The sequence below is a fragment of the Eulemur rufifrons genome, chromosome 21 (assembly GCF_041146395.1).
Source record: "Eulemur rufifrons isolate Redbay chromosome 21, OSU_ERuf_1, whole genome shotgun sequence".
Lineage (NCBI taxonomy): Eukaryota > Metazoa > Chordata > Mammalia > Primates > Lemuridae > Eulemur > Eulemur rufifrons.
The window spans coordinates 1366335-1382454 of NC_091003.1; the positions used below are offsets into that span (position 1 = coordinate 1366335).

The window sequence follows — 16120 nt, forward strand, 5'->3', positions numbered from 1 at the left end:
TAATAAGCTCTCACTAGAGTCACTAGTTCATAGTAACTGTTCAATATGAACTTTCTTTCGAGGCTTCCTGCGTTAGACACCAGATTTCAAAAAAATGAGAGCAAATTTTTCCTGTATGTACAAACTGGACAGAAGTGTACCTCCCCCCCCCCCCCATAATGATAATCTCTGCTATTTGGTATTTCCTACAGCAAATTAACTAGAGATGATTCAGAAAATCCAGGCAAAGTAGAAGCAATATATTTTGCAACAATTATTCTTCCAATTGAGTGACTGGTAAATTCTCTCCCACCCCACGTTAAACAGGTAAGTGAAGTAGCTTCCAAATTTCAACTGTTACATGTCAGATTCCGGTGGACACCATACTTGCATTCTACATAAGGTTACAAACAACACAGACACCTTAAATCCAAAGTCTGAGAGAAACGTTTCATCCTGGTTATGGGGAAAAAGCTTCACATCTCACACACGCTGGTAAAACCTGGTTCTGAATATAGCACAGCACATATAGCAATTCAGATTTTTAAGCAACTGGTGTCCGTTTATACATAATTGCATTCAATTTCACCCTTATTTCATTTTCCCATATATTTGACCTTTTCTTTACCTTCTTTTAAGGTAGCCAAGTAATCTGACAACTAAACAAAGCTTTGGTAAACTGGACTACATAGTACTCGTGAGAAAAATAGCTGTTTTTAAGACTCTAACTGCTACAGTAGTGTTGATGTGATCAAACCCCTAAGCAAGACAGACCTAATTCATTTTTAAATGTGGGATAAAGGCTTAATCTGGTAAAGCTGAACCTGTCTCCCTGCACTGAGCCCACTGTCACTGCTGCAGTATGCCTAGTTCTTAGCTTGCCCCGACACAAACCTCCTCTGAAAAAATAATTACCAAAACCTGTGTGTTCTGCTGAAATCCTTAATCTTTGAGACATCTTTAAAGCTTGGGAGTACTTGAAAGCAGCAGGAAACATCAAACATCTTCCTAGAGTATCAACTTCACACTAAACATCTAACATTAAAACAAAGAGTGCAAAATTTATACTCATTTTTAACAGTCAAGGATTCCCTCAAGCTCCCGCCACCAACTGCAGGTCCCATCTGGTATTTGAGGTTCTGCACCAAACAGTTGCCTTTGCCATAATAAAGCACAACCCTTAACATATCTGATACGTACAAACCACGTACTTTTGACAGGTCACACATTTGAGCACGTTCTTCCTTAGGTAAGGCTACATAGCCAAATCGAAGGTGGGGCAGACATTGTGGCTTAACAGCATGAACAATATTTACACCACTTAACTCCTAAATGCTCTTGTTGGCCCGTCATATCCAGTTTGTGACATGAGTCAAACGTACAAAAAAATAAAAAGCAGACCTAGGGAGAAATTTACCTACTAGATTTCAAATTATGTGAAATCAGCAAATTTTAATATTAACATGGCATAAACTTCCCTATTTTAGTGGTTCTAAAATGCTTATAAACAAGGGATGAGCTCACTTACTTAGATATTTGAAATACAACTTTATTCTCATTCTAAACGAAAAGGAATGGGAAGGACAGTTAACAAACAGGGTTTCACCACTGAATATTGTGATGTGACTGTAGCAGTCTTATATTGGAAACTCAAGGAGGATCAACTGGTTCCAAAACAGCTAAATATGCAGGTCCAAACAATGAAGGTATTTTTTAAACTGCCATTCACTCTGAAGCCCATTCATCTCCTTCAGCATCCCACAGATGAAGCACATGTTCCGCTTAGCTAGATAATAAAGTGGCACACACGCTGCGCCGCTGACATCACAGGACAGCCTATAAAACTAGACTTCTGACGCTGGGCTCCAGCTTCATTCTCACAGGTCATCATCCTCATCCGGGAGAGCGGTTGTCTGAGCCACCTGGAGAAAGATGAAAATGGTGACACTCCAGATTAAAACCACAGGAACAAACCAAGCCAACTCTAACTCCTGAGCAGCAAAGCGGACGTGATACCTCTAAGTCATGCTCATACTGCGCTGCCAAAGCCGGGTCCATGACAACCTCTGGTGGGGCAAGAGCAGGCATGGCAACAAACTCCAAGTTAGGGTCTCCAATGAGCTTTCTAGCAAGCCAGAGGAAGGGCTTTTCAAAGTTGTAGTTACTTTTGGCAGAAATGTCGTAGTACTGTTTAAAAAAAAAGTAAAATTAATCCATTAATAAAACAATGATTATTCTAAAGACATTCCAAGCTAAAACATAAAATCGTTCGATTAAAAGAAAATTAATATGAAACCGTTAATGAAACGATTATTCTAAAGACATTCCAAGCTAAAAGATAGACAAGATTCTTTCAATCATACGTATAAATGATCAATAAACTTCCTGGTCCTATCTATATATATCACCTTCTCTAAGAGTCGTAATTAAGTAAATAACAAGCTTTAATTTTTAACATACTTGAAGATTCTTCTTTCGGTGGAAGACAATCGATTTTGCCTTCACTTTCCTGTCTTTAATATCCACTTTGTTGCCACACAACACAATGGGGATGTTTTCACATACTCGGACCAGATCTCTATGCCAGTTAGGCACATTCTTGTAAGTAACTCTTGATGTTACATCAAACATTATGATGGCACACTGGGCTGAAAGAAAAACGTACGGTAATTTAGTACAAACCTACAGATCACAACACGGATGAACGACGGATGGACGAACCACAGGCTAGGACTTGGTCTCAGTCTCACCCTGGGTCACCTAGATCTCTTCCCCAGTATCTCAAGGTCTATTCCAACGCTCAATGTTCAATTATTGTAATATACAACATAGCTCACAGTTTCTTTTCAAAACAGAGCTTGAAAAACCAGCTTACCCTATCAAATCTCTTCCCCTGAAATACATCATTAACACACCTCATCCCAAAAAAGCATCTAAGGCATTTTAATGATAAACCACCATTCCAGAGAATCCACCTCCCATATCCTGAGAGTGAGGCCTGGAAATATATTCTTTAAAAGACCTTTAAAAGGCAGAATATACTAGCGAGTATACCCCAATTTTAAAAAACCCAGATCAAACCTACATTGACGTGTAGGGATAGCTACGCTGTAACTAATTAGGCAACTCACCACAGACTATGTACAGCATAACACAACTTTCTGATTAAAAAAAAATCTGGGGAGATAAAAATTTTTTATTTGTATATGCCCAATGAAAGCAAAAGGAAAGGTTCCCAACAATTTTTCACTAAGAAAGTGAGACTCCAGAAATAATTTTATTCATCTTTATGTGTCACACAATAAACGTTTACCTCCTTTTACTTTTTCTATAAAGTCTTCTGAAAAAAATACTGCGGGAAACTTAGTACAAACAGTAAGAAATCAGCTGGGCTTATATACAAGCTTTGTCATCTAGAGAACAGCTACCTCTTCTGGTTTAGTATCTGATCAAAGTATTTATTCACCTGTCATCACCAAAATATACATACCTAAACCCAAATTTTTATATTTTCCACATGCATACCTAAACCCAAATTTACTGAAATTGCACCACCACCTGCTTTGTCTAACAGCATCATTACTGTTTTGAATTATAAGACTTCTAAGTCTCGGTGTAAGCTATATAGTGTTTGCAAAACCATGGCCAGCATGCAAACAAATGACACAAGAGAACTTTTATTTTCCCCTCCTCCACCCAAATGGTCATCGACGCCCTCAGGGCAGCATGTCTTTGACTCAAAAATTACACCATTTCCCTTGCTGTGCCTATGAAGCATGCCGCCGGAATAGACCTGATGTTTAAATGACCTTGGAGAGCGGGGTCCGAATCCACTGGAGCACTGCTGAAGTGACAAATGAGAACAGAACGCACCTTGGATGTAATAGCCGTCTCTCAGCCCCCCGAACTTCTCCTGGCCAGCTGTATCCCAGACGTTGAACTTGATGGGTCCTCTGTTGGTGTGGAACACGAGGGGGTGGACCTCGACACCTAAGGTGGCTGCAACGGAAACATTTCACATCAGCGGAGACCAATTCGTCCATTTCGTACAAGTTTCCACGCACGGTTTTTCCCCACGTACCTACATACTTCTTCTCAAATTCACCGGTCAAATGACGTTTCACGAATGTAGTTTTTCCAGTACCACCATCACCAACCAATACAAGCTGTTGGACGACAAATTTTGGAAATAAACCCAAAACATTTCCCATCTTAGGACCCCCCAATTACGGAGCTGTTGAAAGGCTCCCAGGAACCATTTCCCCTCGAGTCACGGAACTTTAAACTCCCAAAAGGTACCCCTAAGACAAAGAACGGGGACCCGGGGCTACACCTCGTGGATGCCCTGGGCCCAGGAGGCGCTGGCCCCCTCCCACCCCGCGATCCGCGGCCCAGGGCCCGACACGCCCGGGCCTCGCCGCCCCGCAAGGTTACCTACTTTGAACTGGACCTGCGGCTCTCCCTGGGCGGCCATCGCGGCGTTTCTGCGGAGAAGAGAGCGCTGCAAGCGGGCCGAGCAGGCCGCGGGCCACATGGCGGCCCTGCCCGCGCCCCCCGCGCCCCACGTGCCCGCCCCACAAAGGCCGCCCGCCCGCCGCGGCGCCATGGCGGCGGCCGGGCGCGGACAGAGCCGGGCGGTCGGGCGTCCGGCGGCGGCGGCGGGCGCGGGCGGCGGGGCCGAGGCCGGGCGCGGCGGGATGGCAGGGCGGCAGGGCGGGCGCCCGACCCAGGCCCGCCCCGGCCCCCGCCCGGCCCGGCCGCGCTCGCCGCCGCTCCCCAGCCGCCCGCCGCTCCCGCCGCTCCGCCTGGGCCCCCTGCGCCCCACGCCCGCCGCCGGCCCGCCGCCCCCGCCGCCCCCGCCCGGCCCTGCCAACGGCAGCCGCTACCTTCCAGAAGCGTCTCCGCGCCCGTCCGACTGAGGCTGGGAAGATGGCGGAAGCGCAATTCAAACGCCGGAGACGCAGCCGACGCCGGCGCGCGCGCAGGGCGGGGCCGACGCGGGGCGGGGCCACGGAGCGGCGCCCGCGCACGTGCACGCACGCAGCCTCACTCGGGCGGTTGCTCCCGCCGGCCCTGCGCGCAGGTCTGGGCAGGCGGCGGGGCGGGCCACGCGGGAGGGCGAGCCGGGCGCGCGCGCGTACGCCAGGCCGCGGAGCCACGTGCGCCGGGTCCGAGGGCGGGCTCCCGGGCGCGCATGCGCCAGCGGATGGGCGGGCGCCCGGCTGGCTTGGGCTGGGGCCAGGCGGGAGCGGCCCTGCTTCCTTCCGCGCCCGGGGCGGGGCCGGTCTGGGCGGACACCGCGCTGTCCCTGCCGTGGGCGGCGGCCGGGGCTGAGGGAGGCGCTGGCGAGTGCGTAGGAGGAATGAATGAATGAACGAATAAAGGAGTCCTAAGCGGGGCCTCTGGCGTCCAGCCTGCGTCACGGTGTCTCCACAGCCGGGTCGGCACGCCGGGGCCTGGGCACCTGCCGGAGGGTCCCAGAGCCGGCCTCGCCTCCGCGTCTGGGGGTCGCCGCCTGGGCGCGTCCTGCAGGCGGGCTGGGGTGGGGGCGGGGTGCAGGCGAGGGGGCGGCGGGCCCCGGGGGTGCGGACGAGGCGGGGATCCCCTCAGCTCGCCGCAGGCCGGACGGTCGGGAAGTGCCTGGGCCGGGCCCTGGGGAATTTGGGTCCTCGGAGCAGAGGCCGGGGACAGTGCCCGAGCGACCCTGTGAGGACGCGGGTCGCAGCCCCCCGTGGGCCCCCAGAGAGCCCGTGGGCTGCCGCTGGTGGGAGAACAGAAACATAAAACTGGGCCTTCGGCGCGGGGCCCTGCATCTGTGGGTCTGCTCCGGGGCGGAACTTGGAAAGGTGCGGAAGACGCGGGGTAGACGAAGAAATCGGATAAGGACCCTCGTGGCCCTTCTGCCCAGGGTCCCGCTGGACTCAGGGACATCTGTTCCCAGGAGCCGCCCTCGTCTCCCGTGCCACTCCCTTGTCTCGGGGACCCCAGGAGTGTGGAATTGGCTCCGTGTGACCCCTGCTCTTTCCGGGAATGTGGGGAACTCTCAGCCCTCACCTCCCAAAACTACCCCCTTGGGGTGCCTACTCCGAAATCTCAGATCATTGGATCTGGCTAATGAGGTCCAACCAAAACGGCTTCTCTTTTGCTGTAATACGGCTGGCCACAATATAAATTAGATAATAACGGCAGTGGCCCAAACATGGAACGTTTCGACCCCCTCGATTGCCACCTACCACTCCCCTATCCAGACACATTCATTAGTTTATGCGTGCATCCAGGGTCTCTGTCGCCCTGAGTAGAGTGCGGCGGCGTCAGCCTAGCCCACAGCAACCTCAACCTCATGGGCTCAGCGATCCTCCTGCCTCAGCCTCCAGCGTAGCAGGGACTACAGGCGGGTGCCACCATGCCTGGCTAATTTCTCTATTTTTAGTAGAGACTGGGTCTCGCTCTTGCTCAGGCTGGTCTTGAACTCCTGACCTCAAGGGATCCTCCCGCCTCGGCCTCCCAGAGTGCTAGGATTACAGGCATGAGCCACTGCACCTGGCCTTCTTCCAGATACATTTCAAACACCCTTCTTGGTTTCCTCGCCAGGCCCAATGCCCGGTTCCTTTACAAGGCCTTCAGGAACTAAAACCCATCATTACTCGCCTTTCCTCCTACCAACTGCCCATATTGCTTTGTCCTACCAACTCCCCATATAGCACCCCAATTCTGCCAGTAAAACCTGATGGATCTTGCCACCTTGTCCAGGATTTAAGACTCATTAACCAGGCGGGAAGACCCATCCACCCAGCAGTCCCTAACCCTTACACTGTCCTATCCCATCAATCCACCCACCACCAGCCACTTCACAGTGCTAGACCTAAAACATGCCTTTTTCACGATCCCCCTGCACCCTGACTCCCAGGACGTCTCCATGTTCGCATGGACTGACTCGGACTCCAGACAGTCACAGCTCACTTGGACTGGACTGCCCCAGGGTCTCAGAGACAGCCCCCACCTCTTTGGACAGGCACTGGCCTCTGACCTAACCCAGCTAACCCTCTCTCCGTCTGTACTCTTATAATGTGTGGATGACTTGCCATAACGTAGTCCCGCGGAGGCCATTTCCCGCCAACCTACTATACAACTCCAATGTTTTGGCAGAAAGGGGCTATAGTGTGTCTCCACAAAAGGCACAGATTTCCTTACCCCCAGGTACCTATCTAGGACTAGCCCTCTCCGCCGGAAAGAGGGAGATGAGGGTAGATAGGAAAATCTTACTGCGTCTCTGCCTACCCCTACCAGTAAGAGATCTCCTCTGTTTTCTAGGATTAGCCAGATATTTTCGTATCTGGGTCCCTAATTTCAGCATCCTAGCTCGACCTCTGTATCAAGCAACCAAAGGGGATCTCAATGAACCCTTAGATCATACTATAAATATTCGGCCTCCCTTTGAAGCCCTGAAAAATGCCCTGATCTGTGCTCTGACACTCACACGTCCCCACCTCACCCGACCTTCCTGACTGCATCCTGATGAGAGACAAGGTACAGCAGTAGGAATCTTAGCACAGAATAGCGGCTCAGACACACAGACAATAGCATGCTTGTCCAAACAGCTGGACCTAACTGTCAGGGGCTGGCCAGCCTGCCTGAGAGCCTCAGCCGCGGCTGGTCTCCTACAAGGGAGAGTGGGAAACTCACTCTGGGCAGCCCATGACTGCCTGTCCTCTCCCTCCCTTGCCGATCTCTCACACCGGGCCCTACAAACCCTGAGGTCTCCTTGTGTTCAACAATTGCATCTACTCTTCGTAGAATCTCCAATACTTCTCTTGCCAAAGGCCTCCTTTAAACCCCGCCACTCTTACCTCTCGCCACCCTGCCATACATTCTTGCACAGAAGTGCTGGATTATAAGATTCCGCATTTTCCTAATATCTCCCAACATCCCGTACCTAATTCCACTTACACCTGGCTTGTGGATGGCGGTTCCTATGTGAAAAACGGAGGAGGGCCGGGTATGCTATAGTGTCCCGAGAAAACATTATTGAAAGTGGGTCACTACCGGGAGGAGCGTCCTCTCAAAAGGCTGAGTTAGTGGCCCTACTCAGGGCACTGACACTCGCAGAGAATGCAATAATCAACGTTTATATAGATTCAAAATGCGCCTTTCACATCCTACATTCACGTGCTGCCATGTGGGAAGAGCGAGGTTTCCTCAGCACAAAGGGCTCCCCAAAAATCAATGTGCCTCCTATTCCTAAGCTCGTAAAAGCGGCTCACCTACCAAAGGCGGCGGCGGGTGCGTAATACATTGCAGAGGACACCAACAGGGCCATGACCCCATCACAATCGGCTCTAACTTAGCAGATCCAGAGGCAAAAAGAGCAGCTTTACGAGATCCTCCCACTCCCGCCAATCAGATGATAGCGCTCTCGTGACTCCAGTCATTATTCCCCTGAAGAAAACGTTCTTTGCTAGAAGCTGGGGCCACTCCAAATGGACCCTGGTTATTAAATCGAGGAAAATACATCCTTCACAAGAACAAACCTACACCATACTAAAAGCTATACGTGACTCACCACATGTAGGGTTTAAACCTTTACTCCAACTTTTAAAACCTCTCGATGATGGTCCAAACCTACCTTCTCTTCTGCAATACGTAACCCATAAATGCTCTATTTGCTACCCAGTCTCCCCTCGGGGTAGCCAGGGCTGCCCGCCTTTCCCACGCACCACACACGTGGCTCCTGCGTGCCTGGCCAGGATTGGCAAATCGACTTCGCTCTCATGCCTCCTATCAAAATAACCAGATACCCTCTCACCATAGTTGACATATGAAGGTGGAGTCCTCGTGAACAATACTTATAAAAGGGACCCTGGAAAGGTCCGTTGTCTCTTCCCCCGTGTGAGGACACAGCGAGAGGGTGCCATCTATGAACAGGAAGCGAGTCCTGACCAGACACCGAATCTGCCACACCTTGATCTCGGACTGCCCAGCCTCTAGAACTGTGAGGAATAAATTTGTGTTGTTTATAAGCCGCCCAGTTTATGGTATTTTATTATAGCAACCAGAGCGGACTGAGACAGCCTCCCCTGTTAGGAGCAACAGCTGCATCTTTCAGCAAGGGGGATTTTAAAAGCAGATTGTTGGTTGTTCATGATAGGACGGACACTCTCTATGAAAGAAACTTTCATCCGATGTCCTATGTCATTTTAGGAGAATCTGGTCTAAGAAAGGAAAGTAGAAAACAGAAGAATACACCGGGACTTCTCAGAGTTTGAGAGATACCTGGGTCACTTCATAGACACAGATATGAGATTTTTAAAGGATATATATTAAATCTTGTAATATATATTTAAATGTTTATATTTAAATTCTAGGGTTTCAAAAATTGTGGTACATTTTGAATGCTTGCTTTTAACAAACTGACTCTTCTGAGACACACCAGTGGCCAATGCAACCTAACTGCTATTTATAAGGTAATTGCAGGGTGTAATCGGTGTCCCAGGGCTGCAACCACAAAATCCCACAAACTGGTTACCTTAAAATAACAGAAATTTATTCTCTCAGAGTTCTGCAGGCTAGAAACCCGAAACCAAGGTGCTGGCGGGGCCACACCCTCCCTGAAGGCTCGTGGGGAGACCTGCTCCCTGCCTTTCTCGTGGCCCTTGGTGTGTGGGCAGCGTTTGGTGCCACTCAGCTTGTGGACACGTAACTGCAGACACATGGCCATTGTCTCCCTGTGTGTCTTCATGTCACCTGCGACTGTGACGTGACTCTGGGTCTCTCCTCTCCTTGCAAGAGCACCAGTCGTTGGGTTAGGGCACACTCTCAACACCTCATCTTGACTTGACCACGTCTACAAAGACCGTTTCTAAAAACAGTCACATTCACAGGTACAGGGGATTGGAACTTCAACACACCGTTTTGGGTGACACAATTCAACCCATAACACAGAGTTTAAAAAAAATATGTGTTAATGTATCGTATACTTTGGTAGAATGGCTTAGGACTGACACGAGGTTAAGGTTGCCTGGTGACCGGCAGGTGTGTGACCTCGCTGGGCTGGAGGAGAAGTGGGAGCTCTACTGGGTCGTCTGATGTTGCTGTCTGCCTTGCATGGTAGGCCCCGCACCGGCGAAGCCCAATTATTCGAGCCTTCCACAGCTAATGCACACTCAGGAGTTTATTTCTCCGCTAAAACAATGCAGCAGCTAATATCCTTAAACGCATAGATTTGCACACTGGGGCTTTTATTTAATGGAATTTTAGATTCCTAAAGAGGGATTGCTAGGTCAAAAGGGGTGTGTATTTTCTATTTCTGTTTTCCCTGGAAGTTGGGAAAATGATGTCACACTGTGGTTTTAATTTCTAAATTCCGTGTTAACTAAATAGAAAATATTTGATTGGTTAAAGTCAATATGTAACAGAGGGAACGGTCTAAAAAAAGGGTGAAATGTTTTACCACTTGTCTCTTTTTACTCCTTTTAAAAGCTCTGTATTTCTGCTTCTAGATAGTACTGTGCTACCTCGAGGTGAGAGTCTGCCATTCTCCTCATTTGCCGGCAAATTAATAAACTTCTCTTTCCTTTTTCTCAAAGCACTTGTCCTCCTTCTTCCGATGCGGCGTCGGAGACAAGTGCTGAACTTTTGGTAACATGAAGTCTACGGTTAGGGATTAGTTGGCAATTTCTGATCATTTACACTTGAGTTTCATTTCACTGGTCACGCTGAGTTGGGGTTTGGTGGGAACCCAATGCACTAGAGCCATCTTACCATAATTAATTATTTTTATTTTTATTTATTTTTTTTGAGACAGAGTCTCACTCTGTTGCCCAGGCTAGAGTGAGTGTCGTGGTGTCAGCCTTGCTCACAGCGACCTCAAACTCCTGGGCTCAAACGATCCTCCTGCCTCAGCCTCCTGAGTAGCTGGGACTACAGACATGTGCCACCATGCCTGGCTAATTTTTTCTATATATTTTTAGTTGTCCAGCTAATTTCTTTCTATTTGTAGTAGAGAGGGGGGTCTCGCTCTTCCTCAGGGTGGTCTCGAACTCCTGACCTCAAGGGATCCTCCTTCCTCGGCCTCCCAGAGTGCTAGGATCACAGGCGTGAGCCACCGCGCCTGGCCAATTAATTTTTTTTAAAAGAAGTTTCCTAGAGATGTATACGCAACCACCAATTAATTTTCTTCAACAATGCCACAACTCCAGTCAGTATGTGTGAACAATATCACCAGTTTCCTTCCATCCACATACACGGACACACTGAATAAGGCCCTGAGAAAGAAGCCAGGGTGCGTGGAGTCGGCGGCATAACTATGGCTCCCAAGGCGCCCGGGCCCTGGGCCCCAGAACCCGTGAGTTGGCACCAATGTGGCAAGAGAGAGTTCGCAGATGTGATTAAGGGTTTGGGTTTTCAGAAGGGGAGATCATCCTGGTTTATCCACGTGGATTCAATCTCATCGCTTGAATCCTTAAAAGTGGAGTCTGTTTCTGGCTGTGGCCAGAGAAGAAGATGTGATGTTGGAGAAGGGTCCTAAGGACACCGCGTTGCGGGCTCTGCAGATGAGGGCGGGGCCTGGCGCCAGGGAATGTGGGTTTCTCCAGAGGCTGGAGAAGGGAAGGGAACGGTTCTCCCCTGCCACCCCCGGGGAAGAACCCAGCTCTGCTTTCGGTCCTTTGAAACCCTGCCTGACCTCTGACCCCCACAACTGTAAGATAATAAATACATTTGTCTTGCTTTAGGCCACTAAGTTTGTGACAGCGGCCACAGTAAGCTAACACGAGCGTGTGACATTGTATTTTGAAAGCTATTTCCAAGTAATGTGTTCAGCCCCATCTTTAAAAGGGTAGCCTATTTCTAAACTTAGCATAATGATTAATTAAACAAGGCCACTGCATTTCCAATCCCATTAAAGCTTCGCACTCACTCAAATTTACATTCTGTATGCAGGATCCCAAGCAGACGGAAATGAGTTCTAACCCAGACTTCAATGTATGAACAGAACAAACACTCCTACGGTCAACTGATGATAATTCTCATTTCTTTGGGACTGTGAATTTGAATAGATTTAAAATTCTTTTTCCTTGCTATTTCATTAAGTCCACCAAAAAGAAATTAATTTAGAATCACAGAATTTTTAAAAAGGTAGAAACCTTGCCAGGTTTGCAACCAAACTCTGCTGCTGACCAGAAGTGTCACCCTGGTGAGCTGTTCAGAACCTCCTGCTGAAGGCTTCCCACGGGTGACACAAACAGGGCCTTCTCCCGGGGGTTCTGTGAGGCCCAGTGAGTCAGAGGGCCATGTAGCACAGGGCGAGCACTCATTAAAATCAAGCTGTTCGCAGTCTGACCCATGTACTCATTCTCCAAATGAAGAATGTGAAGCTCATGCACTTGCAGTTTGCTGTAACTCACTCACTGCACTAATAAGGTTTGCTCCAAAAAAAAAAAAAAAATCTTTTTAGAGACAAGGTATGGCTCTGTCACCCAGGCTGGAGTGCAGTGGTGTCATTATCGTTCACTGTAACCTCAAACTGCTGGGTTCAAGGGATCCTCCTTCCTCAGCCTCTGGTGGAATAGCCGGGGACCACCCTCCTGGCCTGTATCTGCCACCTGCAGATTTGGTCCCTGCCTAACACGACTACAGGCGTGGGCCGCCACACCCAGCGAAGTTTTAAATTTTTTTAAATTTAAGATAAAGTACTGTTTCCTTGTTTTGTTTTGTTTCAGACAGAGTCTCACTCTGTTGCCCTGAGTAGAGTGCAGTGGCTTCATCACAGCTCACTGCAAACCTCAAACTCCTGGGCTCAAGCGATCCTCCTGCCTCAGCCTCCCGAGTAGCTGGGACTACAGGCATGGGCCACTATGCCCGGCTAATTTTTTCTATATATTTTTAGTTGTCCAGCTAATTTCTTTCTATTTTTAGTAGAGACAGGGGGGGTCTCGCTCTTGCCCAGGCTGGTCTCGAACTCCTGAGCTCAAGGGATCCTCCCGCCTTGGCCTCCCAAGTGCTAGGATTACAGATGTGAGCCACCATGCCTGGCCAAGGTTGCCTTTTGAATGGATAAATGTCCTGAGCAAATTTCGCAGGGTCACCTTTTCATTCATTCAGTCAACAACTATTAAGTACCTCCTGCATGCTGGGCACCACCCTAGGTGTTGAAGGTCATTGTGAGCAAAGCAGAAAGATCCCGGACGCTACATTCCGGAGGAGGACGACGTGTAAGAAACGGCACAGGAGACAAGTAAACTTGTAGCTAGTGTGTTAACGGGTCACAGGTGCGGGGCAGGGACTGGGAAAGTGTGACCCGGGAGCTGTTAGGTCTTCTCTAGGTTTCTGACCCAGAGCCGCTGCAATCCTTGGAATTTCCTGAGTGGGGGTGGTGGCAGGAGTGTCTTTTGTGATTCAAGACAAGCCCTATTCAGCCACTCCAGCATTTATGCTAATGAGGCTGCTCTGGTGGGCCCCAGACAGCCTGTGGGTGGGGCCGGCTGCAGGGGGACCCCAACTTGTGATTAGAGGGTTGGAACGTTCAGCCCCATGTCTGGTGGGGAGAGAGCGCTGGGGATTGAGTGACTTAATCAGTCATTCTCACCCAAGGGACCACCATACAAATCCTAAGCCACAGGGCTCTGGAGCATCAGGGCTGGTGAACTTGCCAGGGTGCTGAGGGGGTCGGTGCCCCCAAAGAGGGTGAGGGGGCCCTGCACCTGCCTCCCATCCTCACCTGCCCTGTGAATGTCTTCCTTCTGCCTGTGCCTGAGCTGTAGCCTTTAAAATAAACAGGTAATAGTGAGGAAAGCACTTTCCTGGTTCCGGGAGCCATTCTAGCCAGTTATCAAGCCGAGGAGGACCCCCGATCCCTAGCCGGTCAGTCAGCAGTGCAGAGGCCCAGGTCTTGTGGTTGGCATCTGAGGTGGGGGCAGTTTCGTGGCGCTGAGCCCCTAACCATGGGGTCTGTGCTGACTCCAAGTAGATAGCGGCAGAATTGAATTGTTGGACACCCAGCTGGTGTCCAGAGTGTTAACGGAAATAAAATCTTAAGCCCCCCAGCTGACTGAATTTAGTTTATACTAAAACTAAATTGCCTGCCACCGGGAGGGAGATCTGACACATCTCATCACGCCCTCCTCCATTCTTGGGGACATCCTTTGTCACCCATTAACGGGCCTAAAGGTATGCAAGACACACCTGCAGGTTCTCAATTTACACAACAAATATATGTATGGCCCTTGGCTTGTCTCTGATTAACAGCTCCTTATCTTAAACATTCCGAACCTTTAGACAAAGCTTCATGTCTTTAACCAATTACAAATTACAAGTCAAAGGATCTTTAAACCCACCTATAACTTGTAACCCCCCTCCTTGGAGATGGCCCACCTTTTCTGGCCAAACCAATGTATGCCTCCCATGTATTGACTTGTGACTTTCCCTGTAAGCCCTGTCTCCCTGATATGTATAAAACCAAACTATAACATACCAGCCACAGCGAGTCCACTTGCTCAAGGCCTCTTGGGTGTGGCTCTGGGTCATGGTCACTCATACTTGGCTCAGAATAAACCTCTTTAAATTATTTTACAGAGTTTGGGTTCTTTTCTGTGGACACCAAGAACAAATTCTCCAACTCTCTTGTCAGCAGCCTGAAAAAATATAATATATAACATCTCATATATGTGTACACACATAGTATAAATATATACACATTCTGTTGGTCTATGTCTCTGGACAGCCCTGCCTCATACAACTGCCCACGCTGGCCGTGTACACCTGTGTACTCTGCGTGGCATCTTCTAAGGAAAATGAAGACTTTCCTCCCCGGGTGTTGCAAGGCATAAAGGAGCTAATATACATAAAGTCCTTAGAACCCTGCCCGATCTGGAGTGAGCAGTCAACACACGTTAGTGTTATCTGCGTGTTGTAGAAGCAGGAACTAAAATTCAGAGCGATTAGACGCCCAAGGCCACGCAGTTCAGGGCTCAGGGTTCAGACTCGAGTTAGTGGAGTCCAGAGCCTAAGCAGGGGACCCCTCCACTGCCTGTGGACTCTGGACACCGACACACTGAGATCGCCGTTTAATTGATACAATTTTACAAGGTAAGCTATTACCTTAAGTGTAAGTAATTTCGTTTTAGGGAAAACCACCTTTACCAAGAGTAACATCGGATTTCCTGTAGAGAGCAGTAGAGAGCATTTTAAAATCTTGTATCCATTTTATGAAGCAAATTTGTCATCATCTTTTATGAGGCAACCTCATTCCTTATCACTAAGGGCTTACTCACATTCTTAGAGTTTAAACGCTTTTATTAATAAAAGTGAGAACTATGCTGCCCCCTTATCCCTTTTTCTTCCTCCCTGTCTGCCTGCCTGTCTCCTACTTGCCTGGAGCATTATTCCGTAGGCTCAGGGTGTTCAGCGAGGCTTGTACTTTTCGGAACACGAAACAAAGGCTACAAACATAAGAATCCTATAAATCTGCACACCGAGTTACCGATGTGTTCCACCCGTCGGCGTCTTGGCTCAAACATTCGTGTACTTAACAAGGATGCAAACAGCCACTTCTGAACGTTGGGTAGGTAAAATGCAACCAAAGGTCTGGAGGAAAACTGGACTGCACAGAAGAAGCTGGCGGATGTTAGGTTTAACAACAGATGTGTGTGTAGCCCTCATGGTGAGGCTGCTGCCCGTGAGTTCCCACAGCTGTTTCCTGTTGAGATTTCAGCAGGCGTTCAGTTTTGTTCTAGCTTCGTACAGGCACCGCTCATCCTTCGGGGACTGCATAAATGTTTCGTGTATTCAGTTCATGGCCGCCACATAGCTACGTGGGCAGGGAAGGCTACAGAGATCAGCGTCACCGTCCTTCACCTACTCGTTCATTCATTCATTCATTTTCTTGTGACATTGCTTGAGAAAGGATAAATACTATATTATGTCTCCTGTGGGCTAACCGCCTTGTTCTCAGGAGCTAAATACCTAATTTTAGTACATGACTATGAGTTGCTATTGCTGTGTAACAATTACTAAGACTTAGCAGCTTTAAATAACACAAACGTATTGGCTCCCAAGTCAGCAGGTGAGAAGTCTGGGTGGGCTCAGCTGGCTTCCCTACTCTGGGTTCCACGTGGCTGATGGAGGTGCAGCCCCGGGGCTCTTACAG

At 49.0% G+C, this 16120-nt stretch overlaps 1 protein-coding gene across 1 annotated transcript; it reads right to left on the bottom strand.

The window, feature by feature from the left end:
* Positions 1–218: 218 nt before the first annotated feature.
* On the bottom strand, positions 219–4901 carry RAN (RAN, member RAS oncogene family). The gene is made up of 7 exons (XM_069496819.1): positions 4866–4901; positions 4418–4463; positions 4061–4145; positions 3853–3978; positions 2440–2627; positions 1996–2166; positions 219–1901 (listed from the first exon to the last, which is right to left on the bottom strand). Exons 2-7 carry the CDS (start codon positions 4451–4453, stop codon positions 1857–1859), a joined length of 651 nt encoding a protein of 216 aa, XP_069352920.1. The 5' UTR covers positions 4454–4463; positions 4866–4901; the 3' UTR covers positions 219–1856.
* Between the last annotated feature and the right edge of the window lie 11219 nt (positions 4902–16120).

Excerpts from the sequence above, each read along its gene's own strand:
- RAN (XM_069496819.1), bottom strand. The coding sequence starts at position 4,453 with ATGGCCGCCCAGGGAGAGCCGCAGGTCCAGTTCAAA. Across the intron at positions 4,146-4,417 it reads AGCCGCAGGTCCAGTTCAAA|CTTGTATTGGTTGGTGATGG; the intron begins GTAGGTAACCTT and ends GTCGTCCAACAG. Across the intron at positions 2,628-3,852 it reads AGACGGCTATTACATCCAAG|CCCAGTGTGCCATCATAATG; the intron begins GTGCGTTCTGTT and ends TTTTTCTTTCAG.